At 43.9% G+C, this 16,585-nt stretch overlaps 1 protein-coding gene across 3 annotated transcripts; it reads right to left on the bottom strand.

The window, feature by feature from the left end:
* Positions 1 to 3,835: 3,835 nt before the first annotated feature.
* Positions 3,836 to 14,780, bottom strand: Ska1 (spindle and kinetochore associated complex subunit 1). Of its 3 annotated transcripts, none has more exons than XM_034518425.1 (7): positions 14,557 to 14,780; positions 13,919 to 14,014; positions 11,324 to 11,448; positions 9,697 to 9,794; positions 7,017 to 7,154; positions 4,906 to 5,075; positions 3,836 to 4,446 (listed from the first exon to the last, which is right to left on the bottom strand). In XM_034518425.1, the coding sequence occupies exons 2-7, from the start codon at positions 14,001 to 14,003 to the stop codon at positions 4,298 to 4,300; spliced, it is 765 nt and encodes a 254-aa protein (XP_034374316.1). In that variant the 5' UTR covers positions 14,004 to 14,014; positions 14,557 to 14,780; the 3' UTR covers positions 3,836 to 4,297. The 3 variants fall into 3 exon arrangements, with proteins under 3 accessions (XP_034374316.1, XP_034374317.1, XP_076768588.1); XM_034518426.2 differs by lacking the exon at positions 14,557 to 14,780 and adding an exon at positions 14,267 to 14,402 and having other exon boundaries at positions 4,154 to 4,446; XM_076912473.1 differs by lacking the exon at positions 14,557 to 14,780 and having other exon boundaries at positions 4,154 to 4,446; positions 13,919 to 14,122.
* Between the last annotated feature and the right edge of the window lie 1,805 nt (positions 14,781 to 16,585).

The following is a 16,585-nucleotide window of genomic DNA, read 5'->3' as shown; positions in this document are numbered from 1 at the left end:
CTTTATCTAGTGGGCCCCCAGATTACTCACACTTCCATCCTACTTGGCTCTGTGATGGCTACTCCTGGTTGTCAGCTTGCCTATATCTGAAATGAAGTACAATCCGGAAATGGAAATGGAGGGCGCACCTGATCCAGAACTTGAGGCACGAAGCCAACATGCTTTTGTTCTGGATCAACACGAGATTTTAATCCAGATCTTGGGGCAGGGTGGCCATGCTTATAATGATCTATAATGAAAAGGAATTAGGGGAAATTTTAGGTCCTGTGTGGTGGTACACACCTTTAGTCCCAGCACTTAGAAGACAGAGGTATGCAAGATCTCTGAGTTCAAGGTGAGCCTGGTCTACAGAGCAAGTTCCAAGACATCCAAGCTTAGGCACTGAAGGAAATGATGAAAACCAGACAGCTGGTGAAGATCTAACTGAACAACGGGGCCATATTCCAGCCCCAGCAAGCAGCATAACATGGCAACTTTGGCCATGTGGTTCTGGCTTTAGAGTCAAGAAATATCTCTCTGCAACTGAGTTGCTGAGGCCAGATATGTAACAGGGGTGTCCTTCATGGAGGCCCAGAGAGGTCATTGCATGTAGCCATGAAGGTGAAGCCTGAATTGCCTTGGAGACCCTAAAATGTTAGAGATGCCATGCCAAGGAAAGCTGATAGTAGGACCAGCTCAAGAGAAAGAGGTGTGCTGTAGTCAACAAAGCTAAAAGGGGTTGGAGATCTGAAGAACATTTTGACATCAGACATGAAGATGCAAAGTTTGGAGTTTGCCCAGCTGGCACTTCCTCAGTGCTCCCTTCCCTAGATTTTGAAATAGTAATGTATATCCTGTGCTACTGTATATTGAAAGTGTGAGATCTGCCTTGATTTTGATATTATAGGGGATTGCATTTAAGAGATGGCATGAATCTCAGAAGAGACTTTGTGAACTTTGGATTTTTAACATTGTTGAGACTGTGATAGACTATGAGGACTTTTGAAGTTGGACTAAGTGCATTTTGCATTATGTTATGGATATAACCTATGGGGGCCAGGGAGTGGAATATGGTGGTTTGAACAGGAGTGGCCTCCACAGACTCATGTGTTTGAATGCTGGGCCATAGGGATTGGCACTATTAGGAGGTATGGTCTTGTTCAAAGAAGTGTTTCAATGTGAAGGCAGGACTTTGAAGTCTTAAATACTATGCGCCGTGTCTCCCCCTGGCTGCCTTCAGATCAAGAGGCAGAACTCTCAACTCCTGCAGTACCATGTCTGCCTGTCTGCCTGCATGCTGCCACGCTTCCCACCATGATTATGAACTAAACCTCTAAAACTGTAAGCAAACACCAATGAAATGTTTTCCTTTATAAGAGATGCCTTGGTCATATTATCTATTCACAGCAAGGAAACACTAAGACAGCTACAAATCAAAGTTCCTATGGCCTATTACGGTTAGCTTTAATAGCAACTGGCCACAGATTAGTTACCTGAAGAACTGTCCTGATTGCCCTGACTGATGTGGGAAAGCCCACCCTGGCAGCACCTTCTGCTAGTCCTGATATAAAAAGGATGTCAGCAGGAACACCATCTTGCCTTTTGCTCAGCTTATCTTCTCTCTTGCCTCTCAACTGGTTTATTGCTGCTGCTGCTTTCTCCACCAGCATTTCCAAGTGTACAGCATGGACTAGGGACCAGTGGCTCTTGGCAGTCTGGACTACTGAGGCTGCCCAGCTTGTAGACTAACTACCGGATGTTGTCTCTTCATACTGTAGGACCACTCTGACCATTGAGGCAACCAGTTTCAAGAACTGAATAACTGTTGGCTTCACAGCTTCTCTGGTGTGATTTAGCCGTTATATCTATTTTAAAATTTAAAAGTTACTGTTATACCGAATTAAAGTACCCAGCCTAGCTAATTCCACTTTGTGCTCTGACTACATCTATGTCCAGCATGTCCTTAGTTTGAACTTAGGGTTTTTTTGTTGTTGTTGTTTTGGTTTTTTTGTTTTGTTTTGTTTTGTTTTTTCGAGACAGGGTTTCTCTGTGTAGCCCTGGCTGTCCTAGAACTCACTCTGTAGACCACACTGGCCTTGAACTCAGAAATCCACCTGCCTCTGCCTCTGCCTCCCAAGTGCTAGGATTAAAGGTGTGCGCCACCACTGCCCAGCTTAGTTTGAACTTAGTAACCGGAAAGACAACAACTTGATCCAGGAACTAAGACAACAACAATCAACAGCCACTCTACCCTTGGTACCAGGAAATGCCCACCCTTGGGCAATGACTCAAGTTAACCACAATTGCACATAGCAAGTTAAAACTTTCGATAGCTAAGCTATAATTTGTGCAAGCTATGATTTCTGAAATGTCAACCAATCATGTAACTGCTAAGTTGGAAAGCCCCTTGACCTGCTTAAACTGTATAAAAAGACAAGGCTGACACCAGCTCAGCACCTTCCATACCCACCCACTGCATTGAGAGGTTGGTGAAATCCAAGCCGGATATTGAATAAAGACTTCTCCTGGTGGTCTTTAGTGATCTGTGGAGACCCCACTGTCTGGATGTAACATTTAAAAATTCATATATGTACTTTTTTCATCCCACTGCTTCTGTTCCTCTAGAGAACCCTGACTAATATAACCCCCTAGTTAGGAGATTGGTAATTTTGCTAGGAAAACTTTAAAAAAGAGGGAAGCAGTGGACTTGGCTTTAAGTACTGTAATGGTTTGTATATGCTTGGGCCAGGGAGTGGCACTATTTGGAGATGTGGCCTTGTTGGAGTAGGTGTGTCACTATGAGTGTGGGCTTTAATACCCTTTTCCTAGCTGCCTGGAAGTCAGTATTCTGCTAGCAGCCTTCAGACAAAGATGTCGAACTCTCAGCTCCAGCTGTACCATGCCTGCCTGGATGCTCCCATGTTCCTGCCTTGATGATAATGGACTGAACCTCTGAACCTGTAAGCCAGCCACAATTAAGTGTTATCCTTATAAGAGTTGCCTTGGTAATGGTATCTGCTCACAGCAGCGAAACTCTAAGACAAGTACATACCAAGGGCATCATAAAGCACATCAGTTAGTAGCTGGATGAAGAGCCTGCCTCAAAGGTCTCCAGCACAGGAACATTCGTCCATGCAGAGTTGGGATGCAGCACCACTTTCCTGGCACATCAATGTATTTTCCAGCCAGGAATCTCCCCAATGGTAAAGCTCTCACAGATAAAGATGAAGCCTGTCGACATGATCGACCATCTCTAGCCCCAGCAAGCAGCAGAACTTAGCAGCTTTGGCCAAGTGGTCTTGGCTTTAGAGTTAAGAAATCTCCCTTTGCAACTAAGTTGCTGAGGCCAGATGTGAAACAGGGGTGTCTCCCTCCCCGGGAGCAGGAGAATGGCTCCAAACTGCAACTTTCTAATCATGGCTTAGTCTTTCTGGGTAACCAGTGCCCACCTTGAAGCCACCCAAGAATCACCTCACTAGAATCAGAGCAAAAGATGTTCTGATTGGAGAAATTTTTCAAAGGCATTTGAGGGCTACAGTTGAGTATTGGGTTCAACACAAGACACACCCTTATCACTTAGGATGTTACAAGGATTTTCACAAACTCTGAACAAGGAACCAGGAGTGAAGTTGTAATACATATTGTACATGATATGACAGCATCTCATTGTACTTCAGTACAGGCTCATTCTGAATGCATTTAGGCAAGCTGTTCCCTCCGGGCATGCGGAAAAACAGTAACCAGAACACGCCACAGAGGGCCTGAGTATCCTCTATAGTTCCCGACATGATACTTACGCTCATGGTATCTGCACTTAACAGAACCAGTCGTGCTTTGGGCAGTGCCTGAAATATTTACTGAAAGGCAGTGATTTTTTAATTAATTTATACGTTAGCACATAAAGAAATGAGTCCAGTTACTACACTTTTATGTATCTTGTGGCATCGCAGTTGCTTCCCCTCCCCTGGCTGGTTCCCAGATAATCCTTCCTTCTGGTCTCCTATCACAGTGCTCCACTGCCCCTCTGCTCCCCTTCTCCACGTACTTCTCAAGATCCTCCTTCTGCTCTCATGACACCCACACTCTTACACACACGGGTTCCACAGGAGACTTTTCTGACTCTGGCTTACTGTGCTACCATGGGCTCCAGCTTCATCCACGTTCCTAAAGGCAGTACAGTTTGAAAATATATATGCTTTATCCAAAGTTTTACTTTCTGTAACAAACAAGGCCAGGAAATGGAGAAGCTAAAAACACATGAAATGTCGAGACTACCCTCCATACACTACTGCCAATCAGTTCCAAGTCTTCAAAAGCCTCAGGTAATGACATATCGGGTAAGTCCTCCCCCGCGGACCTCCGACAGTCTCTGGCAATGCCGCAGAATGTTCATGATCACATGGAACTTCTTGTCAACTTTCAAAGCCGTGAATTCCTTTACATCGGCTTCCACGATGAAGTGACGACCTGCAAAGAAACCCGCAGGCTCTAATTGTCATGCGGCCAACTCTCCCGTAAGTTTTTAAGACATCCCCTTGTGAACGGCTGAGTCCCTCTTACTGTCCCTCCAACTACAAAACATGGAGAGCAATGGTATCCCTGCTAAAATAATGTTGCATCCACAAAGGCCACAAGACATCCTGCTGACATTGGTACGCGCTAACCGCCCACCCAGACATTCTGTGGAAAAATTATCAAAGGGAACCCACAACTCTATCAGCTAACGAAAGACCTCGGATGAGCCAGGAACTCTGTCAGTCTACAAAATGGAACAAGGGTGTGGTGAGGACTGGAGCCTGGCACACTGCCAAGTGTGGTGACAGCTGTAGAAGGCCAACCGCTAGGGGCAGCAGTTTCTAGAACAGCTGCACTTCTCACTATGAACCCCCAGCAGCTGCTGCCCTCAGAGGCCATCACTTTACCTACCTTTTGTGTCCTTCGTTTCTTCATTAATAAACCTTTGGTAGAGATTTCTCTTCACAGAGCTCATAGATGCTTTTGGCTGATGTATAATCTTATATTTACTCACTACTGCTTTGTTAATTTCCTTAATAACATCATTAATTTGACAATAAGTTAAACGGGATTTCATGTACCTGTTTTTTTTAAAAAAAAAAAAAGCATGTAGTTATTCTTTTTTCAGTTTACTTTATATTTATGTTATAAATACATAAAAATACATTGTATATTTAAAGATTTACTTCTGCTACTTTTTAAAATAAGATAAAATATAACAGAACAGAAACATTAGAATTGGACAAACAGAAAGAAGTGAGTCCAAGAATAGGCAGAAGAACCAAAGACTCACTCATTCACACAGACTCACTCATTCACACACTCAGGAGTCCCCTAAAAACACTAAACTGGATGATACATATATATGTGTGTGGTGGTTGGAATGGCACTCTTAGGAGGTGTGGCCTTACTGAAGGAAGTGTGTCACTGTCCTGGCGGGCTCTGAGGGATACTAGTACTCAAGCTCTGCCATTGCAGGGAAGAGCATCCTGCTGGCTGCCTGCAGTCCCTTCCTCGCTGCCTTCGGATCAGGATGTAGAACTCTTGGCTCCTCCAGGACCATGCCTGCCTACACGCTGCCTTGTTTCCTGCCATAATAAATGGACTGAACCTCTGAACCTGTAAGCCAGCCCCAATTAACTATTTGCCTTTATAAGAGTTGCCTTGGACATGGTGTCTCTTCACAGCAATAAAACCCAAACTGAGACAGTATATATGCAGAGGACCTGATGAAGACCTGCACATGCTCACTGAGTCTGTGAGTTCAAATGTGCTTTGATCATGTAGACTTAGAGGGCTTCGTTTTCTTGGTGCCCTCTATCCCCTCTGGCTCTTAAACTTCAACCTCCTCTCATGCAGGATTCCTTGGGCCCTGAGATTTTTCTTTTTAAAGATTTATTTTATCTATTTTATGTATGTGACTAAACTGTTGCTGTCTTCAGACACCAGAAGACGGAATCCAATCTTGTTACAGATGGTTGTAAGCCACCATGTGGTTGCTGGGAATTGAACTCAGGACCTTTGGAAGAACCATCTTAACCACTGAGCCATCTCTCCAGTCTGAGGAGAGGGATTTGATTGCTACATGTCATTTAGAGCTGAATGTTCTAATGTATGTAGTTATTCTTTAAAAATCATCACACAAACTTTTCCTTTGAAAAATGTATTTCTTCCTTGATGACACTATTCCCTGCAAACTGAACACACCTAAACTGCAGAAGTTTCTACAAGTGGTAAGCATGAAATCACAAAGTGACAGTACAAGCTGGTCATGGGAGCAAACACTTTTAATCCCAGTGCTTAGGAGGAGAGACTGGTAGATCTCTATGAGTTTGAGGGCAGCCTGGTCTACATAAGGATTCTAGACCAGGCAGGACTACACAGTGAGACCCTGACACACTTTCCAGCCTTTTTACTTCAACACACTACTAATCAAGACACACGACTGGTAAGTCAGAAAGCCTGGTTGAATGTTGCTGGTCTTCACTGCTTCATGTGTTCTTCTTTGTCCCACCCTTCACTCCCCTGTACTCCTGTTTCACCCCGACACTAGATAAAGAATAGAGGGGAAAAAGAGATCCCTGAATCTAATTTTTTTTCTTAACCACTCCTCCCAGTTTCCAGCTCAGCCCCTTCAAATGTTTTTCCCACCCAGTCCTCCTCAGTCTGCCAACAGTCCACTTAACCAGCCCCTGCTCCCAGTTCCCCAGTACCAGCAGCAGGTCTATCTGCGAAGCTCACATTCTCCTGGCTCAGCTGTGTCCTAATGACATCTTCTGCACCAAGTGCCTCTCCTCTCGCTCTGCTAGCCCAATTCTCCTCACCTCTGCTGGCTTTTTAATATCTGATCCTGTTCCCAGAAATCCAAGAGGCAACCAACACTTAACATCACAGAGACAAGTAGTTCTAACAACTAAGAGTTCTTAAAGAGCCAGCTGACTAACAACTGGAATCCTTTAAGGGGCCAGGCATTGAGATAAATTACACTACAGTTGAAATTACAATTTACACTCAGTACTTACGCAGGAACACCATTGAACTCGTCCGTGGTTATAAAGTGCATTTCCTTAATAACTCTCTGCTCTCTGGGAGGCTTCTTTGGCAGTACAGGCTCCTCAACTTTAACTGACTCATTAGGATCCAGATCTGGCTTGTGAACCCTATAGAGGAGATGAACATGCAGACAGGCAAGTGTCAGAATTAAGCAGCAGACTGAACATGTTTTTTAAACTGGGGGGAAAATCTGTAAGTGTGCGGCATATCCTTGTTTAATAGTTTTATAGCCAACTTTTCTTTGTATCCCTACCCCTTACTTATGAAGATCTCAATTATAAGAGGGATTTTGAAAATTAAGTTTGCAAATCTTCAGAGGATGGCTGTTTCCATGTATATACCTGACCATGTCACACACAGAATGTACACCACACACCTTCACCAGTATTCCTATTTGCTTCTCAAAATCACCATGTATAAAGCTGAGCTCAACTCCAAACAGCTTTTCTTCTTCATTTCCCTAGCTCTGGACCCGGAAACACCAGTCATCTTGTGTGTACCCTAGTGTATTCTGTTAGTCGCTACCGTTATGTCACTAGCTACTGCAGACTCAGCCAGAACCATGGGCCACCCTTGAACTTGTTCTATAGCAAATGTAGTCTAGAAATGCACTGTAGCTTTTAGGTTGTTTTACTGCCCAGACAGAAGAGACATCTGCTGCCATAATGCATGAACTATACCAAGAAAAAAAAAAAATACCATATCAGGAAAATATAGATCCAACACAGAAAGAAGCAGGGGAATTCCCCGGGAAGACAACAGCTGGGGATCAGCCCCTGGGCATAACAAACCTAACAGGTCACTGTGGGCAGTCATAGAGCCTGGATCCCTGTCTTGGCTGTGCAGGAGAATTACAGCAGGAATTACAGTACACACAAAGTCATGGTGTCATACTTTGGTGAATGCCCACATGACCTCCACCACTAAACTGGCCGAATCGCCCCTGAACTTTTTCTTCTTGACAATGAACTAAAGATACGCCTGGTAACTCCCACATGCCTGGCGGCCCGTGTCCACTTCAACCTACTCAAAACATCAGCTTTGACCTGGCTGGACACCTGAAGCTGGGCTACGGCAGTTCTGTTATGGTGGCCACGCTCCTCTGACTATCCGCTGTCTAGCCCACTCTAGAGTCTGACTCATGACCACGAGGCCTCTTTTCCCTAACACTCAGCCATGACTTTCTTCAGCAGTGCTCTCTCCTTGTAGGGAAATCCTAAGCATTATCAAGGCCAGAACAGCGATTACCTCTACTGCAGACAGAGGCTCCATCAGAAGGATTTTAAGGTACTATTCTCAATTTAGTTCATACATATATAGATAATGATTTACTATTCTTCAATTTTTAACATATACTACCATAATCACTCTTCTATATATGCTATACTTCCAAAATTAAAAGTTAAAAATCAAGCTATGGAACATTTGTACCTGCTGAAAGCACCTGATAGAAACAATGTTGGTGTCAGAACTGGAGAGATGGAGTAGAGATGGGAGTCCAGGAGAGGTGGAGGCACAACAGAGAAACTCTTATAGACAAAAAGGATAGAGAGAAGATCTTATTCAGAGCCAGGCAATGTGAACAAGGCAGAGGAAAAGACACAAATCCGAGAGTCATACTGGATAGCTGGTAGCCGGGAGAACAAAAACTGTGAAGACAGAAGACCCTGCCAAGACAACACAAGCCATAGGTTTGCCTAGGCTAGGCAACACAAGCCATAGGTTTACCTAGGCAACACAAGCCATAGGTTTGCCTAGGCTAGGTAATACAAGCCATAGGTTTACCTAGGGTAGGCAATCAAGCCATAGGTTTGCCTAGGCAACAAAACCCCATAGGTTGGAAACATAGATAACAAAAGAGCCACTGAGTTCAGTCTTAGACCTGCCAACTTTGAGAGAAAACAGCTCCCTCACCAGATTTCCAGCAGGCCTCAAGAACACCAGAACTAGATGTCAAGACCAGAACTGGACACTTCAGAGCACTGACAATTGGGGTCAGGCAAGCAGAAGCACAGGAGGGACAGAGGGAGAGGACACAACCACATCTAATGCAGAATGACAGCCAAGCAAACAGGTCAGTATGGAAACAGCATCCAGGAACAAAGTGGGTGAGCAAGGGAGACAGACACAGAACTCAGGAAGCACTTAGCCCCTTGCAACCTTCAAGCCACCATTCTCACAAGAGGGATGGTAGTGATAGCTAAATGCCAGACATAAGGGTTGCTGGGAGAATGGCAAGGGTGAAGTTGATGGCTTCTCCAGTTGTTCCTCAGGGCTCACAGAGCCTATCTTACCCTAAAGGCAGTGGTTACCCTGGTTCTCAAGGGTCAAAGGAGATATTACCTAGAGGTCAAAATCTTGGTGATGACAGAGACCTTCACTGTCAATCTAGCAGAAGGCAGGAGACTGCCTAGTGGGGAATCAGTGATGTCCTGAACACCCTATGCTATTCTCACAGCGAAGAACAGCCTGGCCAAAGCCTGAAGGAGTGAGGACTCTGGGGAAGACAGGGGAAGTATGGCCTCTACTGCAAGATTCAAGAAACTGAATGATCACTTTTTAAAAAATCAAGTACGTGACAGAAAATGACTGGGATATTTGTTTCCACAAATACCTCCAGACAGCAAGAATCAGCAGAAGTATACTTACGAGCTCTGAGTCACTGTCACTCGAGGCAAACAGGAAGGAATGTGTTCGTTGAGATGGTCCACGTCTTTAAACTCTTCTTCAAGAGATTCACAGAGCTCCTAAATTTTAAAAATGCTTGTGAACAATACTTCTTCCTCTATATGTGATGTGTGACGTAAGACACAAGCTTGGGAAGGACCAATGTCACTCAGCCCTTGGAAGCGCCAAATACAGCAACACAGGGCTGTCCCTAGAGGATGGCATTTTTCTCTACTGCGTGAGAACGAGCACTAACCAACCACATTATAACTGTGACACTGAAATGAAGTTTAAGTCTTTCCCAAACATGTTAGCCTTGGGAAGCAGCTAAGAAACAGATGAAACACTGATGTTTTTCAATTTAGCAAACTGCTCTGAATGAGTTAGCACACGACCCCCAGTGCAGCCTCTACAGCAGAACCAGAGCGGACAGTCAACCCAGGTGAGAGGCATTTTTCATGTTTCTGAATTTTGAGTTTTACGTTTAGGTTTTTCGTTTAGTGTGTCTCAGTGTCTGTGTGTGGGTGTCTGTGTACAGTGTGTGAGCGTACATACAGTGTGTGTATAGCATGTATCTGTGTACAGCACGTGTGTGGGGGGTGTATACAGCATGTGGAGGTGGATGTGTCCAGTGTGTGTGTGTGTATATACAATGTGTATTTTATTTAATTTCTACTAGAATCTAGGACAAGGAACTCATGCAGAGAGAAAGCTTCCTGCCTCCTGCCTCTCAATCATCATGTGAACACATCTGGGCTCCCATCTCCACCCTGAGTTCCTGGAAAAATGAAAACTGACAGACCAATACTCTTCTCCATTTTGAATCTATGACATTTTTTCTTTTCAAGAAGTAAATATGTTCATTGGTACTATTTTCAACTGGGGACTACATTAAGCTTAATTATGCCCATTCCTAGAGCTAAAAAGTCTTCTGAGACAAGGACTGCCAGCTAGAGGGACCTTGGAGGCAGACAAGGACTGCCGGCTGGAGGGACCTTGGAGGCCCTCTTCTCAAGCTCATTGAGGACTCCAATGCTCCAACATGAGATAAGCCCCGTGCAGACTGTTCTCCTCATTAGGAAAGCACACAAACGCTCTTATTAGCTCAAGTTATTAGGAGACAGACTTAGAACAAAACACACATGCGAGTGAAGTTTAAGCTTTGCTTTAACGAGGTGTCCCTAAATTTTATAAAAATGAGAAAACAGAGGGTAGCTAAGAAACAGCTATTATTCATCAAATGAGAACCCTGAGACCACAAGAGGTGACACGGCTTTCTTGGGGTGGCAAAGAAGACCAAGGTGAGGACCTACGTCTCGTGCAAGGCAGTTGTTCTTACTCGGCATTCCCCCAAGGCATCATTTGTTTATATTAAACCTACACAGAATTCTTTAGAAAATGTACTTTTTAGTAAAGTTCTGTGCTATTGGCCATTGGCATGAAGAAAGAAATGGCTGTCATTCTTAATTTTGTTATGTTGAGAACACAATGTTTACAAACTAACTAATAGTTTACAAAACCATAAACATTATAAAGAATCTTACAAATGACCTGGTGATTAGGGTTTCTGGGTTCATTACCTTCTCTTTTCATGTTAGGGACGTATTACCTTGAGCGAACTGTTGGTTTGTTCTTGATACTGAATTTCCAATTCAAATTTATTTAGAAGCTCATTTACTATAATGATCTCATCTCCTATTTTACTTAAGGTAGTCTTCAAGGCAGGGTCTTGGCCTATTATAAAAAGAAAATGGAAAACAAAGTATATATAAAACCCAAACATACAAGTCCCACGTGAACTCCTGGAACAGACACCTACAACTCAGAAAAACATTTGAGAGGAAAAAGGACAAATTCCTCACGAAGACCTGTCCCCATGAGTAATCTTAAGTTGTCTGTCTTGTTGTTAATGTATAACAAGTTCGTGTTATGCAGTAGCCCAGGTTGACCTGGAACTTAAATCCTCCTGCCTTGGCTTCTTCAGGGCAGGGCTTACAGGTGTGTGCCACCAGGCCTGGCCTAACTTTCATTTCCAAATAGTATGGAAAAGAAGGAAATGAGAGGCAAGCCCAAAGTGTTTCCTGCAGCTTTTATTTCTGGCAAATTCCTTCATTACAATAAAACCTTTAGAAACAATAAACATCCATGTAGAGGCCGAGCTGAGCATCCGTCAGACAGAGGCAACCCTGCCCGGGCTCCGACAGGAGCCGGGACTCACAGACACCAGGTCGGGCAAGTCAGTACATGTGGAGGGATGCTGGAGAGGAGGCTTCTGGTTTCAGTGACTACATACCCATAGTAAAGAACTGACTATACTATGGAGAAGATCCATACTATGGAGAAGTGAAAATCTCAAGTGAGGCTGTTACCTACTTGAGGGGACAAATTCTTTTCTGTGGGGAAATGGGGGTGAGACAGGGCTTCTCTATGTATCCCTGGCTGTCCTGGAACTCATTCTGTAGACACGGCTAGCCTCGAATTCAGAGATCCACCTGCCTCTGCCTCCTTAGTGCTGGGACTAAAGGCGTGTGCCACAACGACACCTGGCCAGAGGACATATTCCTAAGGAAAATCTGAAAACCTTCAATTGCCAGGGAGATAAATATATGTTTAGACTGCCCTTCGAGTGTGTTTGTATAGAGAAGGTGGGCCTGAAGAGAACAGCAGCTGGCTTTGGGAATTTGTAATATAAGTTTGCAACACATCCTCGCTAGTCAAAACCCTTAACCAGAGATAGAAACAACAACCAAAAAATGCAGACTGCTGAAAACCCTGGGGGCCAGGAAAGAAGCAAAGACAGATGTTTATATTTATAAACAGTATGTTTACACTTCCTGTACCACCTAGTACCTCTCTAGACTCATAGATTTATGAGGGACTGGAAAACCTGAAGTTCCTTCCTCCTTACAAATACAAGTGACTTAGAACAAGCAAGATGGCTCAGAAGGTAAGGGCACCTACTGCCCAGCCTAACTAACAACTTTGTTTTGACCAAGGTGGAAGCAAAGGAGCAACTCCCACAATCACACACACTAAATACGTAAGTAAACAAAATTTAACCAAATACTGTTTTAAGAATAACTTTGGGCCAGGCAGTGGTGGCGCACGCCTTTAATAACCCCAGCACTTGGGAGGCAGAGGCAGGCGGATTTCTGAGTTCAAGGCCAGTTTGGTCTACAGAGTGAGTTCCAGGACAGCCAGGCCTACACAGAGAAACCCTGTCTCAAAAAAACAAAACAAAACAAACAAACAACAACAAAAAGAATAACGTTGAAAGTGTTAAGATCAGTCAGTGTGATTAGGCATACCTATAATCCCAGCACCCAGGAGGCAGAGGCAGGAGAATCTTTGTGAGTTGAAGGCCTAGATAGAGACAACCTATCTCAAAAAAAAAAAAAAAAGGAAGAAAGAAGAAGAAGAAGAAGAAGAAGAAGAAGAAGAAGAAGAAGAAGAAGAAGAAGAAAGAAAGAAGAAGAAGAAAGAAAAAAGAAAAAAAGTTGTATGTGTGCTTCAAACAACCAAAGGATGAAATACAAGTAAGTGAAGAATATTTGAAATTTGATGGTATTTGCTGTGTGGAAGCAGACGGGACTAGCCAGACATTTCTGGCCGAAGTCTGTAACAGTTCCTGTTACAGGAAGTGGCTGGAAAGCTTACTACATGAAAGGACAAGAAGATGTAAAGACTTACTAAATGTGACAATTAATGCCAATTACTACATTGCTGTGAGGATACAGGTGTTACTCTTATTTTGCATTGCTAATTCTATCTGACTCTAAATTCACAACAACTAAAATGAACTGGTAAGTTAATTTCAGAGATTTTTGAGGTTTTTTGTCGTTTTGGTTTTTTTTTGGGGGGGGGGGGCTTGGAAATGGGGGCGGGGTCATATTACATAGCTCTGAATGTCCTGGAATTCACTGCAAAGACCAGGCTGGCCTTAAACTCTGAGATCTGTCTGCCTCTGCCTCCTGAGTACTGAGATTATTGGTCCTTATGTCCCAGAAGAATGTAAGTAAAATGAAATATTCACCCATTACTTAACAGCCCCTCTGCAGTATTCAAGACAATCTGACACTGGAGTGTTTTGAAAAAAAAATCACTATTGGAAATCTAAAATTACCTTATGAAGAGAAAACCACAGCAAAAACAATAATCAAGATGCATTGTGTGTGTACCCCAAATCTGAGTCTGTTTTGCTTACCAAGATTTCTTATCGACAGAATTTTCTTAATATTCTCAATCTTCTCATTAACATAAGAGCATAGCTGTTCTAGATCTGAGGCCATCCTTTAAGCGTCTAAATAAAACATAGAGAAACGCTTTTAAAAAGAAAGTAAAGCCAAATTTCTGCTCACTTTCAATATCTAAAAATATCAACAAGTAAACAACTCTGAAAAGCACACAATCGTGTTTTCTTTCTTTCTTTCTTTCTTTCTGTCTTTCTCTCTCTCCCTCTCTCTTTCTCTCTTTCTTTCTCAACTCTACAAAACTCAGTATCTAACAAATACACAATGGTAACGTGTCTTGGAGGTTCCTGCAATCCTGGCACCTTAAACCAGAGCTGCCATCTTCCTATAGGCTGGAGGAAGGAAAGGTCCTTGCGAGGATGAGTGGAAAGGTGCCGATCTGAGCAAGCGTGTCCAATCTTTGGACATAGCGACGCGACATCGTCAAGTTTATGCTTGAGAACCACGCCATGAAGCTACCAAGAACAAAACTGGCAAAAACAACCCCTCGTGACAATTACGATTTTGCGCAGGCCCAGCTTGGCCGCGCCTGGCTGGAACCCGCAGTCGGGGAAGGCGGGGGCCGACCCTCCGCGCCGCCCGCTCCCCAAACCTGCTAAGCGATGCCTCCTCGGGCGGCTTCCGAGCCAGCGACCTCTCGGAGTCTGGAGCGAAGAGCCTGCGCTGCGGCTGGGGACCGAGTGCACCTACAGACTACGACCCAAACGCCAAATCGTGAAACCAACTTCCAGAGCCAAAATTCAAACTGTCCGCCGGACCTGTCGCCGCGCAGGCGCACAAAGGTCTTCTCCCAACAGCGCAGACTCCGCTTTGCCCAAGAATTTCCGCGGGATCTGTCGGTGTCTGGGCGGGGTCGTGGGCGGGGCCTGGGGCGGAGCTAGGGCGGGATTGGATCGCTTCTGACATAGGAGGCCGTCTTTTTGAGCTCTGGCGCTCTCGGGTGAATTCAGTTGGTCATTCTTCTGTGACCGCAGCCCAGCTAGAGGCTCAGAGTTCGAGATAACATGAGCGAGAGGGGAGCTGGGAGGAACTGCAGTGTTATCCAATTGTGGTTTTGACATTGTGAATTAAGCAAGGGAGTACCCACTGGAGACTGGGCTATATCCAGGACACCTGGCTTCAAGGTCCTTAACTCATTCTCCTAGACATTAGGTTAGGTGCGGAGCTCAGAATGATGGAAAAGTGACAAAGGTGCGACTCAGCTGCATGTAGTTAATTAAGGTGTAACAGGTTATATATCTTTACAACTTATGCACCTACGTTTAGATAACAGAAAATTTTTTTCTTTTCTTTCTTTCTTTCTTTTTTTTTTTTTTTTTTTTTTTTTGTTTGTTTGTTTGTTTGTTTTTCGAGACAGGATTTCTCTGTGTAGCCCTGGCTGTCCTGGAACTCACTCTGTAGACTAGGCTGGCCTGGAACTCAGAAATCCGCCTGCCTCTGCCTCCCAAGTGCTGGGGTTATTAAAGGCGTGCGCCACCACTGCCTGGCCAGAAATTAAAAACATTAAAAACATTTGGAGAGTGGAGTAGGTGTTCGTTTCTAGGCCTGGGAACATGAGCTTTTTTTGACTCTGACAGCAGATGAAGAAATTGTCCTTGAGATGGCTAGACTCAGACAGCTGTTTACAACTGAAGCTGTTCAGCTATAGGGAAGTCCCCACCTCTCCTAGGGCCTGGGGCCTTGAATTTAGTTTCTCCCTATGATTAAGTAGAGTCTGAAAACGAAATGGTAGCACTTAAAATCATTTCTTTTGCTTGTTCCTGACAATATTCTATAAAGGGCAATACAAACACCGAATTGAAAATTGCAAATGTTTATTATATGAAAGAGAAGAAGGAATACTGGGGAGGGAAAGGTTAAGTGGGGATGAGGAGAGGTGGAGAGGGGTTAGTCACAACTAAGTAAGTATATATGAAATGGGTCTTTAGTCACAGGGACAAAAATGGATACTTAGAAACACAGGAAATTTGAAAAAATAATGTCAGGAAACTTCTCAAAGCTGGTAAGATCCAAGAGGCCTGTATAGTCAGGGTTCTGCAGAGGCACCAAACTAATACAATGAATCTTGTCTGGCTTAAGCTTTTAAAACCTCAAATGAAGCCCACTCCCAGTGACACCCTTCCTCCAACAAGGCCACATCTCCTTATCCTTCCCAAATAGTGCCACTTCCTATGACTAAGCCTGGTTGGGGTGTGGTCAGGATACATGTTTTTTCAAGCCACCACATTCCAATCACTGGCGCCAGTAGGTTTGTGATATCAAAATGAAATGTATTCAATCTAACTTTGAAAGTCCCCATAATCTTTCACAGTCTCAACACTGTTTTAAAAGTCCAAAGTTCAAAGTATCTGAGGCAAATAGCAATCTCTTAACTGTAACCCCCTGTTAAATAAAAATAAAAAAGAACAGATCACCTACTTCTCACATAACGTAGAATATACATTACCACTCTAAATGAAAGCATAGTGAAGAAATACTAGTTCAAAGCAGTACCTAAAACCAGCAGGGAATAAAACAATCAAGAGGGAGTGGAACATCTGGCAGGGATAGAGAGAATTCTGGGAAATAGCCAGAGGTGAGAGAGATTCACCTTGGAAACAGTGAGGAGAGGGACACAAGAA

Source organism: Arvicanthis niloticus, chromosome 14, assembly GCF_011762505.2.
Source record: "Arvicanthis niloticus isolate mArvNil1 chromosome 14, mArvNil1.pat.X, whole genome shotgun sequence".
NCBI lineage: Eukaryota > Metazoa > Chordata > Mammalia > Rodentia > Muridae > Arvicanthis > Arvicanthis niloticus.
This window is presented reverse-complemented; position numbering and strand designations above follow the sequence as displayed.

Bases quoted from the DNA above. Each gene is read 5' to 3' on its own strand.
- Ska1 (XM_034518425.1), bottom strand. From the start codon at position 14,003: ATGGCCTCAGATCTAGAACAGCTATGCTCTTATGTTAATGAGAAGATT. The intron at 5,076-7,016 runs GTAAGTACTGAG...TAAAAAAAACAG, and splicing joins GAGTTCAATGGTGTTCCTGC to GTACATGAAATCCCGTTTAA. The intron at 4,447-4,905 runs GTAGGTAAAGTG...GTTTCTTTGCAG, and splicing joins AGAAACGAAGGACACAAAAG to GTCGTCACTTCATCGTGGAA.